At 39.5% G+C, this 17,819-nt stretch overlaps 3 protein-coding genes across 5 annotated transcripts in view; 2 read left to right on the plus strand and 1 right to left on the minus strand.

Moving 5' to 3' along the window:
• Nucleotides 1-489: 489 nt before the first annotated feature.
• Nucleotides 490-5,152, plus strand: LOC147254286 (T-cell surface glycoprotein CD3 epsilon chain-like). The gene is made up of 5 exons (XM_086215102.1): nt 490-716; nt 1,621-1,818; nt 1,918-2,058; nt 2,135-2,187; nt 2,750-5,152. The coding sequence occupies exons 1-5, from the start codon at nt 644-646 to the stop codon at nt 2,804-2,806; spliced, it is 522 nt and encodes a 173-aa protein (XP_086071228.1). The 5' UTR covers nt 490-643; the 3' UTR covers nt 2,807-5,152.
• Nucleotides 4,636-7,160, minus strand: LOC147254287 (T-cell surface glycoprotein CD3 gamma chain). The gene is made up of 7 exons (XM_086215103.1): nt 7,093-7,160; nt 6,818-6,935; nt 6,675-6,692; nt 6,363-6,539; nt 6,062-6,205; nt 5,274-5,341; nt 4,636-5,168 (listed from the first exon to the last, which is right to left on the minus strand). The coding sequence occupies exons 2-7, from the start codon at nt 6,870-6,872 to the stop codon at nt 5,112-5,114; spliced, it is 519 nt and encodes a 172-aa protein (XP_086071229.1). The 5' UTR covers nt 6,873-6,935; nt 7,093-7,160; the 3' UTR covers nt 4,636-5,111.
• A 4,150-nt stretch (nt 7,161-11,310) lies between these two features.
• cep164 (centrosomal protein 164) overlaps nt 11,311-17,819 on the plus strand; it is a 34,137-nt gene continuing 27,628 nt past the window's right edge. For 2 of the 3 annotated variants that reach the window (XM_086215882.1, XM_086215883.1), the window contains exons 1-9: nt 11,311-11,472; nt 11,888-11,971; nt 12,119-12,230; nt 12,533-12,758; nt 14,220-14,363; nt 14,461-14,577; nt 14,678-14,758; nt 14,967-15,071; nt 16,276-17,316. In XM_086215882.1, coding sequence (XP_086072008.1) covers nt 11,893-11,971; nt 12,119-12,230; nt 12,533-12,758; nt 14,220-14,363; nt 14,461-14,577; nt 14,678-14,758; nt 14,967-15,071; nt 16,276-17,316 — 1,905 coding nt within the window. In that variant the 5' untranslated portion in view covers nt 11,311-11,472; nt 11,888-11,892. The remainder of the gene's footprint in view (nt 11,473-11,887; nt 11,972-12,118; nt 12,231-12,532; nt 12,759-14,219; nt 14,364-14,460; nt 14,578-14,677; nt 14,759-14,966; nt 15,072-16,275; nt 17,317-17,819) is intronic. The other variant, XM_086215884.1, reaches the window with a different exon arrangement.

Consider the following 17,819-nt stretch of genomic DNA (forward strand, 5'->3'; position numbering starts at 1 on the left):
TCAATAACTTCATTGGCGAATGTATGACCTTCCTGAATGACTGTAACTGATCTGTACTTGCTAATTCTAAAAAGTCATGAGTGAAAACTATAAACGCACGTGAGGGCTGACTTAAAGTAATGGGAATGTGTGTCTGTCAGTGTGTCATATTTGATCGATCATATGGAAGCTCTTAAATTTATCATTATTTTTAGTATTTTTTTTTTATAAAAACGTGCACAATGAGAAGTGTAATCACTGTTAAAGAAGGCAGCGTATCCGTCAGATCAGCTGTGTTGTATAGCTTCAAACTGTGATGCAACAATTGGAACGATAGAGAAAAAAGTACAAAAAGTACAAGAAGAAATTCCAAACGCGTTTTCAAAGAGAGAAAATACGAGTTTGATGGTGATTGTACCGAAACAAACTACAGACAGCAGTCACCGCGGAAAATCTGCGTCGTTCAGTACGAAACAAGCACTTCCTGTGTTTGCCCCCCCCCCCCTCCCCTCCACATCCGCGTCCGTGCGTGTGCGCGTGTGTGTTAGTGCGTTAGATCTTTTTGTCTTACTGAGCGGATAGCTTGATGTAGCGATTCCAGTCAGAAAACGAGTCTGTCACTTAGAAACAAATAGAGCACATAAATCATATTCATCATCTCAACATGAGCCGCATGGATCTGAAGGCTTTGCTCGCCATCCTTGTCCTGATGATTGGTACCGCGAAGGCTGGTGCAGGTAAATATGTTCACATTGCATTTTAAAGGCATTACGTTTCAGTACACCTTATTTGCAACGAACCCATTTTCAAAGAAATCTGATAGACACTGCGCGGTTATAATTTTAGGGATCTTCAATTTCCCGTTGTTTTAGTAATGCATCTGCTTTAACTATGTAGCTTAGAAAAAAAAAAAAGTGGCATTATTTTTTTTATGGATTCTTATTTGAACCGTCACGTGCGATATCAGATCTACATCACAGGTTCTTAAACTTTATAATTTTATGGAAGTTGTGAAAGTGATTCTGTTCAATGTGGACCCTGATATAATATCGGTTGATATTCAAACGCCTTGCAAAAACATCGTAACACAAGTAATGTTATCCAGCATCAGTAATCTGAGTAATCTATTTTTTAATATATTTTTATATATTGTTTTATATATGTAGATAGATAGATAGATAGATAGATAGATAGATAGATAGATAGATAGATAGATAGATAGATTTTTTTTGGCGTTGTGGCCAATTCTTTAGTTGTGGAGTGTATTTTTGGTCATTTTCTAATTACCATTTTGCCCCCCAAAAATGGCTCTATTTAATTCCAGAAACATTGGAAAACGCCAAGAAAAATGTCTGAAATGTTGTAATTAAAAAATGAATAAATTTCCAAGAATTTGTCCAGGAAAGCAAACAAATAAATAACAGTACCAAATCTATTTTTTTAAATGACTCACTGTACTCTATACAATATTTCTAATATGTGATTTGTATTTCAACATCTTTACATCTTTCTAGGCATGCAGATTTCTTATGGTTTTAATGATTGTGAAACTGATATTAAATCATTCCTCATTTTGGCTTGGGACCTCCTCTGGAGGATTGTACTGAAATAAGTTCAAACTGAATCTGACTCTGTTTGCAGGTGGAGTGTCGTTCTGGAGGACAGACTTCACAATGCTCTGTCCAGAAAAAGGGACATGGTTCAAGAATGGAAAAGAAATACAAAAAGACATGGAAGCTTATTCTGTCTCATATGACAGCCAGAGCAAAGGCCTTTACCACTGTCAATACAATGGCAATGAGGAGCCTGTTAAATATTATTTCTACATAGAAGGAAAGAGTGAGTACAACTCTTATGTTTCTCACGTGCGGTATCTTTGCTACTTGCATATATTCGTATATTATCTCAGTTTTTCCACCACTGTTCTTCATCCTCCAGTCTGTGCAAACTGTTACGAGCTGAACGCAAAGGTTTTTGGGGTGGTCATTGTTGCAGACATTATCCTGACAGCGTTTGTGATGGTAATGACCTACAAGTGCACCAAGAAGAAAAGCTCATCTGAATCTCGCTCTTCCAAAGGTGGGAATACACTGATGTCAAGGTAGCAGCCGTTGACAAAGCAAACCATAATGTAATTTCTGTTAATGTCTTCCAGCTGCTGCTCATTCAGGAGGCCGTGGGCCACCCACTCCGTCTCCTGACTATGAGGTGGGTACTGTGCAGCTGAGCTGAACTCTGTACCAAGGATGCAATGTGCATTGCCTACATTTTAAAGATGCATTGGATGCATTCAGATAAATTGATTTCTTTTTTTAAACTTCAAGAACTCCTAACTTATTTTTCTTTTAGTAAACAGTTCATTAAAAAAGAACAGAAACAACAAAAAGAACATCCTGGGAGTAGTTCAACATTTGGAGCATTTGGCGCGTGGCACCGATGAATGCAACGTCTGACCAAATATCCTTCTTTTCTTTTAATACAAGCAAATAAAATACAATACAACAAGATAACATGACCTCATTACAATAAATTAAAAGGAAAAGAAAAAAAATATTTAGGTCAAATCTGTCAAATAGCACCCTTAAAGGCAAAATCAACAAGACTAATTTACTGAACACAAATGAAGAGAATCAGAAAATCAATTCGATTCTATAGCCGCCAAATAAGACAGTGAGAATGTAATTAATGCATAATTAACCATCCAATCTTTTGCACATTTAAAATGTTGCACAACTCTGTGGTTCACCTAACAATATCAATGTTTTGACAGCAATTGAACCCTCGAATGCTCGACGACCCCTATTCAATTGTCAAGAGGACCAGATAGAGACAAGCCATCGGGTCACGTCTTTGTTTACCTCACGGATGGAGATGGACAATCACAAAGGTCATATAAGGACATAAAACATGCTCCCAGAAACACCAAAATGTTGTTTTAGCTCTTTTGGATCAGCAGGATCAGCAGGTAGATCATGTTCACATATGAGCAAATCTATTCCTCCATCATCTTGGTGTGAAGGTGGAAATCACCCACCTTAGAAAAGGAGTATTTGTTGTTGTCATCTCATTTGGCCTCACCCTGTAAAATGATCATTTTTTGTGAATAATAGAAAGTACAGGCTAATTTACAAAGGTGTCATCATATTCAATGGATTGTACATTTTTTGTTTTGTTATGTTTTTACAAGAAAAGATGCTTATATACATGCGTGTATGTCAACTTTTCACAATGTAGAAAAAGGCAGGTCGATTACTGAAGAAATGTCTTTTCGTGATTTGCAAATTTGTTTACTGCTTTTTTTTTTAAGCTGTTTTTTTAATTACTCATCATGTTAATGGACCAAATATGTGTTTATGATAAATGAACCTCAGTTATTTGGTTTCTTCTTCTCTCACTCTTGGAAACGCTGCGATACGTCTACTGATGAAACACCACATGATGGTGAAGCCACAGCTCACATCCGTAGCGTAGCCGCACGCAGGCAAACGTTTGTATGTCTTCATCACTTGAGTCGCTCTTAAGTGAGCGATGTTTCTTTGAAACATTTTTCCATGTGCTTTTCCAGATAGTGTGTGAGCACTGATGGAAACGTGATGCCAGATAACATTAATGACAACAATTCTATGAAGGTGTGTGACTTGTATCTGTTCAGTAGAAACACTCCCACACTCATTCTTCGCTTATCTTCATCGACATCAGCTGTATTTTTGAGCTGTAAACGTGCGCACTTCTTTCTGGCTTTCTGAAGTCAAACCACTCCTACACCACAGTTATACATCTGTGTGTGTGTGTGTGTGTGTGTGTGTGTGTGTGTGTGTGTGTGTGTGTGTGTGTTTCATCTGTCTTCTCTTCCGCACCTTCGATTCAAAAGTGTAGCTTCAGTTTTGTTACAGCAGCTTGTGGGTTTGCATCCTTTCCAAACCGGTGGTGATCATCTCCTGTGTTACTATACCATTACACTTTATACACCTTTATGATTTTAATAATAAAAACAATTCTTTATTTATCCCACACTGGGGAGATTAAAAAAACAATTGTGTGCATCCCAATGCTGCTCACGCCTTAAACACATCACTTCTGAAAAGGTCATGAAACACAGAAGCCACCAGCCAAAGAAATCTGACCCAATACAATCATTATCAAATACATTTCTTTGTTGAAAATGATAAACTGCTAAAATGTGGGACTGTTTATTATAGTGTCTACATTTTGGCATCCCTTTCTTTCTTGTGGGGGACAGAAGGCAGAAGTATTTATTCAAATGATTTACTCAGGAAAGAAAGCAGAAGAGGTAAATATAATAATAAAGATACTTTTTTTTAAGGGACCTGTCATGACATTCAAGGACACTTTAGGTCAAATAAAAGTATTAATCATCTCTACGATAATGAATACATTTTGCATCAAACCTACACTTTGTTAGCACAAAACAAATAATCTGTGTGTGCGTACTTGCATTTGTGCATGGGTGTGTGCATACCTGCCGCAAGGGATCATCTTTGTTCATTTTAATGTTACATTCATTTTTTATTTAAAACTGTCTTGGATTTGGAAGGGCATATATGTATGTATGTATGTATGTATGTATCTATATATATATATATATATTTATATATATATATATATATATATTCATATATATATGTATGTGTGTGTATACAGATAGATGATGGATAGAGAGAGAGAGAAGATTATATTCCACAATATTGCAATATTGAATAATTTTATACTTTTCTACCACAGAAAATACCTGTGAAGGACAATGTGAAGATGCCAGTTTTATTTGTCAAGATTTAACCTTTATTATAATAAGTCATTTTACCAAGTGGTGTAACTATGACCAAAAAAAATGTGTGTGTGTGCATAATAAATGGAAATTGAATTCCATCAAAAATGTTAACAGAAATACAACTGATAAGCAGAGAGAGATATGAAAGACAGAAACAAGTCTGAACAACTGATCTGTTAGAACAGTGAACACAGGCAATTAATAACAAGTGATCCTAAGCAGCAGAAGAAGAACATGAGCAACATTTATCACCAAACTACACATAAGAAAAAAAAATTCCCATGTTACTAGAATCAGAGTATTTAAATCTAGCCGGGATGCCAGACAGCAGACCACCACCCGTCTATCTTCTGTTGGAGAGAACATCATAGGCTTCTCTCTGATCGTTGCGTCTCATGAGCTGAAGGAGGGATAGAAGAAAGTGCAGAGACACACAGAGAATGTGTTATAACATTTCAATTTGAAATAGATTCATAACAAATGAGAGCTTCACATTTCAGCCTACCTCCTGGTAATCGTCATTTGGGACTCGGTTTCTTTTTACATTTGGAACGAGCTGTTGTCTATCAGAGCCTGCAGAGAAATTAATAATATTACAATACAGAAGCTGGGAAAGTTGACAAGATGAAAAAAAACTATGAGAGTAGGTCATTCAGAGCTCTTGAATATGTTTAATTTATTGAAAATGCTGCTAAAATGTTGGGGCAGAAGTATTTTGGGACTCTTAAATACGTATTCTGTCGCTGTCCTTTGAATTTCGATCTTGTAAACACAGAAAATAGATCCTGCTACAGCGTTCAAAAAAACAACCTGTAGTATCCTCACAAACTCCTCGATTCAAAATAAGCATGTGCTTCATGTTTTTCCCACTAATCTGTGACCCTTCCTGACTGGCTTTGACTTTCATCCATCGCCATCCATACTTCACCAAGTACAAGACAATCAGAGTCACAGCAGCATTGTTGGTGGGTCCTCTGGGGTATATGCACCCAGTAGGCAAATGGACCCCCCCAACCCACCCCAAGGTTCCCCTTACTTTAGCACTCAAGATGTTTCTTGCTTGAATATGGTTAAATGACAATGCATCAGCTGAAGACATTAATGTTAGCACTGCTAGCTTAGCAACAACTTGGAGGTACACAGCAGTGCTTGAATATTTCCAGCCCTGAAACATTCAGGAGGTACAGAATTTTCATAAATGTGGGAATGACTTCTGAACAAATGTGCATATTTTTTTTCTTTTCTCTGTATTCTGTACTCTGTATTTGATATCAGTCAAACTGATAGATTTACTTTTCTTCTCAGAGGTTGTTGGGCCGATCCGCGCCTGAGATGCTATCAGGTAGACAGCCACTCCAATCACAATTGTAGCCACCACGTCTCCAACAGCGAGGCCTAATATCGCAGCCCAGTCAAGCTCTATACAGTTGTCACAGGCTGGACACACACACACACACACACACACACACACACACACACACACACACACACAGATGTCTTGACTGAGTGACATTTTGACATGTTCTGCTGTTACAATGCCATTGCTAAGTCTAAAGCACAACATGTAAGGGACAACTTTTGTTGTGGCACTTACTTCGAAATTTCACAAAGATTTTTGGTCCATCAGGTGAACACTGGTACTCCCCAGAGTTCTCATCTTTGTATTCCAGTAGAGGTTTAACATTGCTCTCACCATTTTTCATAATTTTCTCTCCATTTTTGCAAGTAACTTCAAAGCCCCCAGTGACAGCCGTCACATTTATATCACTTTCTGTGGAGGGAATTAAACACATTTAAGTAACAGAAGATGTTGTTGAGGTTCTGGTGTGTGAAAATGTTTTCCTCAGGCATGCTTTCATCAAGATGGATGTATGTATACTTTTACTCTCATAACCTTAAAACTTACCTTGACAACTGATGAACGCTGCGGAGGGGATTGAAAAAGAAACAAGGCAACACCGTCTTTAGTGAAACATGAAAACACATACCCCAACCGACATTAGATGATATTTGAAAGTTTAAAAGCGGGATGTCGTGATTAAAGCTCACCAGTTTGTCCCCAAAGCAGCACCAAACACGCAGGCAAAGCTAACTGGCATTTCATTGTGTTTCTACTTCTCTGAGTACTGATGAAGACAGATGGAGATGCTTACATCACTGTGCGAGCCTGAGAACAGGAAGGGCGACATGTTTACTCTACTTATTGTAACAGATAACTGATGCCAAGCGTATTTAGGGGCTCGATGGCGAGGTACATGCTGAGTTAAATTGAATTAGCAAAAGCAATATCAAATGAAAAATAGGTTTTAAAAGAAAGCACTGACCTCAAGATAAAGAGCTGCCGTGTTCCTGCTATCAAATTACTGAGTGTCTATGTAAGCATCCGTCTATGTGTGGGAGAGAGTAGGAAGTGAATTTGATTGGTTTGTTTTTTGCAGACTTTGTTGATTCTAAGGGGGAGGCTGAAAAGAAAGGAATTAATTTATAAGTTTAGAAATTCTTCGTGCTATATATCCTTCCTGTTAATTCGAAATACCATTGATTTTTGAAAAGTGATGGTCGAATTAAGACTTTATACACAAAATAAATGACGATTTAATGATGCAAAGAAATATTCTCTCACCCTAACGCTGCTTCAGGGAGATGTGAACATGAGATACAGGCGACATACAGGCAATGGCAGCAGTTCATTCAATAACAAAATGAAATTAAGATTAACAAGGAAACTTTCTGCATTGAATACTAATAAAAAAAAATGCATTCTCTACTCATAATATTTTTATATACTTGTTTAGTTGTAGTTTTACAGTCTGATACTGCTGGCAGTAATCAGCGTCATCACTTCCTGTAACTAGGTATGTGGGATTATGGACATTTGAAGAAATGCTAAAAGGCTGAATGGTAATGTGAAGATGAAGTCACTTCCAGCTTTACATTAGTTTAAATGATTGATCATTCCGTTTACAAGCAAGCTACTCGATTGTTGCTTGGGGAGACGTGAAGAGCAGCTCCATCTGGTATGGTAAACCCATGAAAACAAGTATGTGTGTGTTCATATGAATATTTAAATTCCCTGTTCCTTGTTTCCCTCATCTGTGTGTGTGCAGAAGACTACATTCCCTCTTCAGCACAGCAGCGAGAGCAAAGAGATGATTCCACAATACAGCACTGCTGCTTCCTGTTTGAAGAGAAGCCACAACAACCTGTGACCTAGAGCTAACACCTGGCATATGCACACACACACACACGCGCGCTCATTATTCTTCTCCTGCACCTTATATATGTATATTTGGATGCTAAAATCATTTTACCTTTGTCCAGATGCTATACAAGTATCACAAGCTTTTCTTCCTTTGCATGCATGTCAAACCCCCCCCCCCCCCCCCACACACAGCCTGACAGAAAAATTACATCACCTCAGAATATCAGACCCCCCTCCCCCTAGTGAGTGCCAATCAAACCACAGCAGGTGCACTGTAAACTTCATGTAATTTCAATTGTTGCATCCTCTTTTATACATATACAGTGCATACGGTTGAAACCATGTAACATTGCATGGGGTGGCAGGTTCAAATGCACTCTGAGAAAATATGGATCCCTCACGACTTTAGAAACTACAAATGTTATTCGGCAAGAGCTGACCATGTTACATAATGTTACTATTCCATATACACTACCAGTCAAAGGACACACCTTCTTATTTAATGGTTTTTCGTTCTTTTCCTGACTATTTACATTGTAGATTCTCACTGAAGGCATCAAAACTATGAATGAACACATATAGAATTATGTAGTGAACAAAAAAGTGTGAAATAACTCAAAAAAGGTTTCATATTTTAGATTTTTCAAAATAGCCACCCTTTGCTGTGATAACTGCTTTGCACACTTTTGGCGCTCTCTCGATGAGCCTCATGAGGTCGTCACCTGAAATGGTTTTCCAACAGTCTTGAAGGAGTTACCAGATATGCTGAGCACTTGTTGGCCCTTTTGCCTTCACCCTACGGTCCATCTCATCCCAAACCATCTGGATTGTGTTCAGGTCAGGTGACTATGGAGGCCAGGTCATCAGGTGCAGCACTCCATCACTCTACCTCTTGGTCAAACAGCCCTTACACAGCCAGGAGGTGTGTTTGGGGTCATTGTCCTGTTGAAACATAAATGATGGTCCAACTAAATGCGAACTGGATGGGATGGACTGTCACTGCAGGAGGCTGTGGCAGCCATGCTGGTTCAGTGGTTCAGCAGCTATTCGACCATCAAGGCCTGATTGGCGCCGTCTCCTCTGAACAGTTGATGTAGAGATGTGTCTGCTACCAGCACTCTGCATGGCCTTTATCTGACCTCTAATCTGAGGTGCTGCTAACTTGTGATTTCTCAGGCTGGTGACTCGGATGAACTCATCCTCAGCGGCAGGGGAGACTCTTCCTTTCGGAAAACGGTCCTCATGTGACCCAGCTTTGTTGTAGCGCTTGATGGTTTTTGCGACTGCACTTGGAGACACATTCAAAGTTTTGGGAATAACATAACATAACATAACAAAACATAACATGAATTCTAACAGTTGTCAAATAGGGCTGCCAGCTGTGTACCAACCTGACTTCTGTACAACACAACTGATGGTCCCAACCCCATTAAGAAGGCAAGAAATTCCACAAATGAACCCTGACAAGGCAAACCTGAGAAGTGAAAACCATTTCAGGGGACATCATGAAGCTCACTGAGAGAAGGACAAGGGTTTGCAGCGCTGCCAACAAAGCTAAGCACTTTGAGGAATATAAAATATAAAACATTTAATTATTTAACATTTTTTCTTTGCTACATAATTCCATATATCTCGCTTTCAGATATTTGATGTCTTCAGTGTGTATCTACATTGTAGAAAGTAGTAAAAATAAAGAAAAACATTAAATGAGAATTGTGTCCAAACTTTTGACTGGTAGTGTGTGTATATATAGACTTGTGTTTGATCTCCATTGGGGACGTTTTAGTTTACCAGCAGCCGTCTCTAAGCAATAACTCTACTCACAGCAGTGTTTGATGCCTCGATGTTCAGAGACAGAGTTTTGTGGGGGGTGGTTTTCATGACAAACTAATCGTACAGGAAATGTGTTCTTGAGGGTGTCTCTTTTGTCCCATCTAATAATGTCTGAAACTGACTTATAGTCTCTAGGTCACGCAGACAGATGAAGATAAAAGATAAAGATAAACCTTATTGTCTGTTCCAAATAGAAAAAAAACAGAAATTCATCTTTTGTCATGGCTGTAAGACAAAGTTTAAAAACACTAAGTAACAGAAAAACACAAGCCTCACATATCAAAAACACTGTACAATAAATAAATAATAAAAAGACATTGAAACTATGAAAAAAGATTAATTCAATCTTTAAAAAGAAACAGTAAAATGCAGGAAAATATATATCTGTATTATGTGTCTGGTGCAGAAGTACCTGCTGTATATATTTTCAGTGCTCTGTACTCAAAATTCTAGTTATAACCAACATTGCAAGTCTGTTATTGAATATTCTTGATATTCTGGCAACACATAAATAAAATGTATTGACCCATCATTTTATTTCTTTAGAAATCTCTTTCTTGGATTTTTTTTTTGCACTACTTAACTGACACCAAACATTTGCGTTACTGTCTGCAATTTTTTTTTAAATGATTAAAAAATAAGACAAGAAATAAGATTTTGTTTTTTTCATCGTAGTCCTCTTCAAGGACTGTTTCTGTCCTCTGTCCCACTAGGAAAGTGCCACAAACATGTTTTGGTGCCATGGCAACATGTAAGCTTCTGGTCAAGCCTACATAAGTGCATTCATAAGTGTACAGGTGTGTAATATTAAATATCCCTTTTTAACCCTTTCTTTTAAAATGGTAATTTATTAGAAGATGAATGATTTACACATCGTTCAAGGTAGTTCTTTTTTTTGCTGATAATTGGCAAGTACAAAGGGTTAATGTATTGAGTAATTCTTATTGCACTTTTAGTTATGTTTAGTTTTATTGTGCTGTTATTTTTATAATTATTTCAGTGTAATTACTAATGGCATTCCATTCATGAATTACTTCTTACAGCACTTTCTCAGTAAATTATTCTAAATCATTTCTCAACTGACTTCGAGATGCTCTTCCCTTTGGCAATCCGCTTGTGCTACTTGAAAACGTATAAAATATCAACACCATATTTATTCCATACATTTTCCCCCAAAAAAATTCTGAAGAAAAAGACTATCCCTTCAAGTCCCGGCTCGGGCACGGAATCTTCCTGTGTGGAGTTTGCATGTTCTCGCTGTTCCCACCGTCCAAAGACATCAAGAGAGGACGAGGCTGATTGATACTCTAAATTGACCGTCGGTGTGACTGTGAGTGTGAATGGTTGTCTGTCTCTATGTGTTGGTCCTGCGATGGATTTGATAGGCTCCAGCCCCCCACCCCTGGCGCGACCCTAAATAGAAGTAAGCGGAAGAAAATGGATGGATGGATGGAAGATTTTAATCCTAGACACGGTAGGGGGCAGTATTACCTGTTCCTTCCGGGAAACTATCGGAAGAAGAAGAAAAGAAGCAGGCTTCCTGTATCCATGGTCCGAAGGATAAACATTCACATCCTTCACTTCTCTGCGTCGATAATGTCTCCGGCAGAGAATTGAAACATAATCGATATGATATGTCGATATAAAGGCTATTGAGAAAGTTTGGGAGGTACATTTTTAATCACGAATAAGCTTTTAAATTCATTAGCTGTCTAAGCTAACGCTAAGCTTAAGTAGCTTATAGTCAATGTAGCTGAGATGTTAGCATAATTAGCTCGTCCTTTTCCTTGCTGTCCTTTTTACGCTTTCATGTCGCTTTACTATTAAACGGTTGCAGCGAAGCTGAGAAAGGAACCTGCTGACTTATAATTCCTCGTTTTTCGTTGTTAAAATAAGCAGTAGTTTTGTTATACTTAAAGGTTACGTGATTAATGACAGGATAAACCTGTATTCTCTCTGAAAACAACACTCATTGTACACGTCCAAGAAAAGAGACGGGACTTTTTGCTATTTTACGAGGAAGGCAGTAGATGTGGGCATATTTTTTCAGTTATCTTGATTGCATTTCTGTTTTGTTTCTCCAGTAAATATGATTGCAGCTGCGCGCATAGGAGACCAGCTGATCCTTGAAGAGGACTATGATGAAAATGATATACCATCTGAACAAGGTTAACAGGCGTCACACCAGCCTTTTAGACTAATAGTTCTGCCATGCTTGTTGGACCTTGATGAATCTACAAGTCTAAAACATGGCATGGTTCTAGATGCCATCCAATATTCTGTCAGTTCAAACTCTCCTCATTTCCCCTCACCAGAGATCAAGGAGTATGCGAAGGAGATTGGCATTGATCCCGATACTGAGCCGGAGCTTATGTGGCTGGCCCGGGAGGGTATTGTTGCCCCCCTGCCTCCTGAGTGGAAGCCTTGGTAAGGAAAATTAGGATTTTTTTAACTGTTGATGGGAGAGGAAAGTTGTTGTTGTCGTGAATAGTGTCAATGATCATCATTGAGGGATAAAATATAAAAGCTGGAGTGTATTTGACAGTAATGTAGCAAAGGAGTGCTTGTTTCCTCGCAACTCATCAAGGGTTGAGGTCTGCTTTTGACATCAAGAGGTGAAAGGGCATTTCAACCCCCCTCTTACAACAAATCCAGACCTTAAGTGGACATTTTCAGTACTGAAACAAACTCTACTGAGGTGACCACCCTCTCCTTCCCTCTCCCTGCAGCCAGGACGTGACAGGGGACATCTATTATTTTAACTTCTCCACCGGTCAGTCAACCTGGGATCATCCCTGCGATGAGCACTACCGCCGCCTGGTGGCTGAGGAGCGTGAACGCACCCAGCACACTGTTGCTGCTGGAGTGTCAGGGGTGAAGAAGGAGAAGAAAAAGAAGAAAGAAAAAAAGGAGAAAAAAGAGAAAAAGAAGAAGGAGCCCTGCAAAACTCCCGGAGTGAGTGCTTGTTATTTATGTTTTGATTGTCGTAAATGTACTAAAATAGAGATGTCAAGAAATGTTTTTGACTATTTCAGCCTCAATGAGATGTTAAAATCATCTGAATGAATCGAAAGGTTCGTTATAGTTGTATTTAAAAAAAAAAAAAACTTTTTTTGCATGCTTGCATGTTACATATTTAAATGAAGTAAACACAAAATATTCCCCACAGTCAAGGGAGGTTGCTCATGGAAGCCGGCTGTTGTTGCCCCTATATTGTAAAGTAGTGTCCTTCACCTGACCTCCAACCACAGACCCATCGATATCTTTCCCATAGTATCAAAGGTATTAAAACTGGTCTCCAGACTAATTATTAACCACTTTAGCTGGCCAAATATTGAATTAAAAACAATTACAGGCTACTTGAAGGGGGAAAAAGCATTGTCGGACATAAGATCCGGCTACCTAAACTCAATTTAAATTTACAGAATTTTGCAGCCTCAAGCAGCCGTATGTACTTTTCATTCCGCTTCAGCCATGCTGGAATAAATTGATCCCAATGTTTGTCTGACTTCCAAAAAGTTTGATGTCTCAAGCTGTATTCATATAGCACTTTTCATACATACAAAAATGTAGCACAAAGCGCTTCACAAATTAAAAACATATAACAACAAAATTGAAACACTAAACACTTCAAATATCGATGAGCAAACACGAGGAGCTAAGACGCCCTGAAAGACGATAGGATAACAGGCATGAGATAAAATAATGAAATTGTACATATCAACATAAATAACTGGACTTGAGAGAATCTGAAAAAGACAGCAGTATAAAATGTATAAGGATTAAATAAATACGTACTAATAAAATATTAAAAATGATAATAGTAATAATAATAAACAAATAAGAGCAAAAGAAATCAGTAAAAAGCACAAAAAAGGGGGGGGGGGTCTTGAGCTAGTTTTTAAAAACATCAACAGTCTCTGTAGCCCTGAGGCTCTCCGGCAGGCTGTTCCGTTAACGTGGGCCGTAATGACTGAATGCAGCCTCGCTGTTGGTTTTTGCTCTATCTTTTGGAATGATTAAAAGGCTGGTGCCAGAGGACCTCAGGATCCGCAACTGCTATAAGCAGGTCAGATAGATAAGGTGGCTCGAGACCGTTAAGACATTAAAAAATGAATAATAATAATAAAAAACGTGGAGAAAAAAAACCACGTGCAGCTGAGTTTTAGAGAAGTTGAAGGTTGGAGATGGTGTTTTTGGAAAAACCAGAGAGCGCGGTATTACAATAGTCTAGAGGACAGGAGATAAAAGCATGCATCAGCACCTCCACGTTAGCCCGAGAGAGAAAAGGGTGGACTTCGGCTATATGTCAGTCGAACTAACATGTTTACATGTATTATAGTTCTCGTCATATAAACAACAAATCCATTTACACGCATCATGTAAACAAAATTCATTGTGTCTCTTTGGCTCCAGACATCAAGTTCAGCTTTGGGACCTTTGCCATCCCAGCTGGGTAGCCTGGCTCCTCTCAGAGGTCTGGATGCTCCTGCTCTGGGTCCTCTCCGGGGATCTACCTCAGCTTTGCGGCAGCTTGAACCCCTTGAGTCATCCTTTGGGGTAATGATCTTGATCTCAGAAGAAACATAGGAGTGGACTTCTTATTCTTCCCCTAACACTTAAAGTAAATACTTTGGTTTTATTTTTATTTTTGAAGGCTCTTCGCAGCAGTGGGGCATCACGGGTTTTAGGCAGCAGGCAGGAGGAAAAGGTATCTCTCACTCTGCCTGGCTTTGATGATGAAGATGATGAAGACAAAATCTCAGAAAATGAGGTAAGAGCACAACAAAACAACAGTGATTAGTTTAGGGGCCTGTGGCTCACGCATTTTGTCCTATTTAACATCACATTTATTTATTTATTTATTCTTTTAGCCAAGTGCTCGTGTGTCAGACAGGCTACCAAAGAACCTCCAGCTAGATCTTGATGCCCTCGGAGGGGGCCTGCAATATGAGGTAGACAAGACATCTCACTCTCAATAGAACCAATCATATCCTACGTTGTGTCATGACTACAGAAATTGAGAACAGCTGTCATCCATTAACTTAGTGCAAAGGTTTCCCTGATATATTCAGCCAATGCCTTCTATCCTTGATACGACTATATACTATATTTAACAGTCTGCTTTGAGGTATGACTGTTTTCCCTGCGTGTGTAACTTAGGACAGTAAAGGTAGTGGCACATCTCCAGCAGAGGAGATGACGGAGCCAGAACTGCAGGACTTTGCCTTGTCTGGAGACCACAGTCCAGAACCACCATCCCAACAGGTACACACACACACACACACACACACACACACACACACACACACAGAAAAAAATTCTAGGTTGGTTGCTGTGTGTTTGTGACATGTCTTGCTCACTCCCTTTCTATCATTCAAAATCTATCCTCACTGTCATTTCTGTAATCTTAACACATAAATATGTGTGTGTTGTGTGACTGATAAAAATGTACTCAACAGAAATTTAAGTCATTCTTGTTTCGCTTAGGTAATTCAGTAAAACTGAAACCAGAGACAGCATAAGACAATATTGTGTCTTCAATATATGTTGTACATAGCTGAAATGTTTTTAAAGTAGATGTGAGAAGAGCATGTTATTGGTTGATACAGCTGTAAATATCAGTTTGCATATATTGTTATGATGAGGAAATCCTAATTATCTTGATATTTCTACAGTCAATTACCACCATGGTGGACTTTTTCTTGTTTTCTTATGTATCTGTAATTTCACGGTATTCTTCTCTTCACGTCTCCTCCTCTCATGTGATCTTTGTGACCTTCTGACCTTTGCACCGTGACCCAGGATGTGTTCACGTAGCTGCTGTGCTGCTGGGATTTGTCCTATGGGCACGGCTGCCACTGTGTTTTCCTCTTCGTCCTACTGTCCACCTACTGTCATTGCTACTGTTTTGCCGTCTGAATCTAATTATCGACCGCATGATGCAATCCCCATCCAAACCAGGAATGCTAGTGTTCACCCTCCCTCCCAGTTGATTGGTTTATTTCCCTAAGTGGAGAATATCACAGTTTCCATTTACCAATGTTGAAGCAATAAACACAAATTAATGATTTACGCACATTGCTTAGTAATGAATGAAAATTAAATAAATGTAATGTAGTTCATCAGTATTACCCTACAAGTAGAATTTAAACCCACAAAATCTGAGAATAGAAGAGAATATCTTTATGTGTGTATGCATGTTTGTTTTTGTTTGTTCTGTTATTTGATTTATTTTTCATGTGCACTGATTGTCATCTAACATGACATTAATTCATTTTGTCCCTGAAAAGCACCATCTGTCATTTGGGTCAAGATCACCCTCCTATGTGGGGGGTGTCAGAATGTTTTTGTCCTCCTCTTTCCCTTATCTGCGTTCCTCCATCCCTTCTTCCCTTTGTCTCTCTGCACACCTTCCTTTGTGCCTCTGTTTGGAATGGAACCACTGTTTTTCCTATCCCCCTCCTCCAAGGACTCTTTGAGGGGCCGCCACCTCCGCCTGTCCCCACTGCTGGGTGACCAAAACCATTTCAGTGAAACAGCTTCAGGTGTTATCAGCCCTGAACCTGAACACTCTGCAGCACAAGAAGAAGCACAGGGGTTGAGTGTGGAGAGGGTGGAGAGAGAAGTGTTGGAAAATGAGGACGTTCAGAAGGAAAAGGGAGAAGATGATGAGGGGGAGACAGAGAAGAGAGATGATGGAGAGGATCAGGATGAGAAAAGTAATAAAAGCAAAGAAGGCAGTGAGATAGAGGAAGAGGAGAGAGGAAGTGAAGGTTTTGGGAAAGAGGAGAGGGTAGAAAGTGACGAAGTGGAGGAAGAATGCGGCGAGAGTGAGGATGAGAATGTTGAATGGTGCATCGAAAGTCATAAGGAAGAGATTAGACTCATAAATGAGAATACGGAATGTCTAGAGGCTTTGGGGAGTGTTATGAAGGAAAAAAAAGAGGAAGCACAGGAATTTGAGGAAGTTGACAGTAAAGTTGTGGAGGAATCCTTAAAAAGTGATGCAGATGAGGAAGACAGCACCGACAAAGAAAGAAAGATGGATGGGAAAAGAAAAAAGTACCAAGGAAGGCAGAATCGATGCAAGGGAAAGGAGGAAGAGGCACATTATGAGGGAGGACAAGAAAAGGACAGGGAGGATGAAGGTGAACGAGAAAAGGCGAGGGAGGATGAAGGTGAAAGCGAGGAGGGTTTGCATAGATGCTCCCTGAGCCAGAGAAAACTGACTGAGAGTGATGACGACGTGTTGGAGAGATGTGTACAGAGCGAAGGAAGAGAAACAGAGGGAGAGGAAATGGAGGAAGAGGATGAATCGGATGCCCAAAAGCCCCAAACAGCATCAGAGAGTGATGAGGAAGTCATCAGGGTGTTTGAGATGGATATGGCTCGAGTCTGTTCAGCCAATCGAGGCAAGAAGATGGCCGACCTAAAAACACAAGACCAAAAGAGAAAATCTTGCGGTGACAAGATGAAGATGGTGATAAATAAATGCCCCCATCCTGCTGAGGTAGGGTTTTCTGTTGCCTCTGTGCGTGTTCAAACCCCCACATTGCTCGCCCACCCAACCCCCTCTGCAAGCTTGCATGGGTCAGGTACATGCAGATCCCATAATCCTTTTCCACTACCTTAGGGGCTGCATCATCCTCTTGAGAGTCCAAGCCTGGACATCATCCCTCTCGCACTGGAATATCAGATGGACAATGAATCCATTTGAGCCCCTGAGGACTGGATTAGAAAGCTCTAAAACACTCTTTGAAGCGCTATCTCTCCTCCCCAGTGACAGTCAGGTGGTAGATTTTAGATTTGAGAATGATCATTAAACTATTTGACTACACACAGACTCACATCCCCTGCCACCATCTCCCTTTGCTCTGCATACATTTGGCTTGCTGGCATTGATTGTGCGCTCTGCATGTACATGCTGATTTGGCATTTATGTTTTTTGTGTCATGCTGGTGTTCAGTGTTGCTTGTGGGGAAGTTTGCTTGTATCCAAGTCTGAGCAAGTAAT

This window comes from Aulostomus chinensis, chromosome 10 (genome assembly GCF_037954235.1).
Source record: "Aulostomus chinensis isolate RoL2024-O1b breed Wild chromosome 10, RoL_Achi_v1.0, whole genome shotgun sequence".
NCBI classification, from domain to species: domain Eukaryota; kingdom Metazoa; phylum Chordata; class Actinopteri; order Syngnathiformes; family Aulostomidae; genus Aulostomus; species Aulostomus chinensis.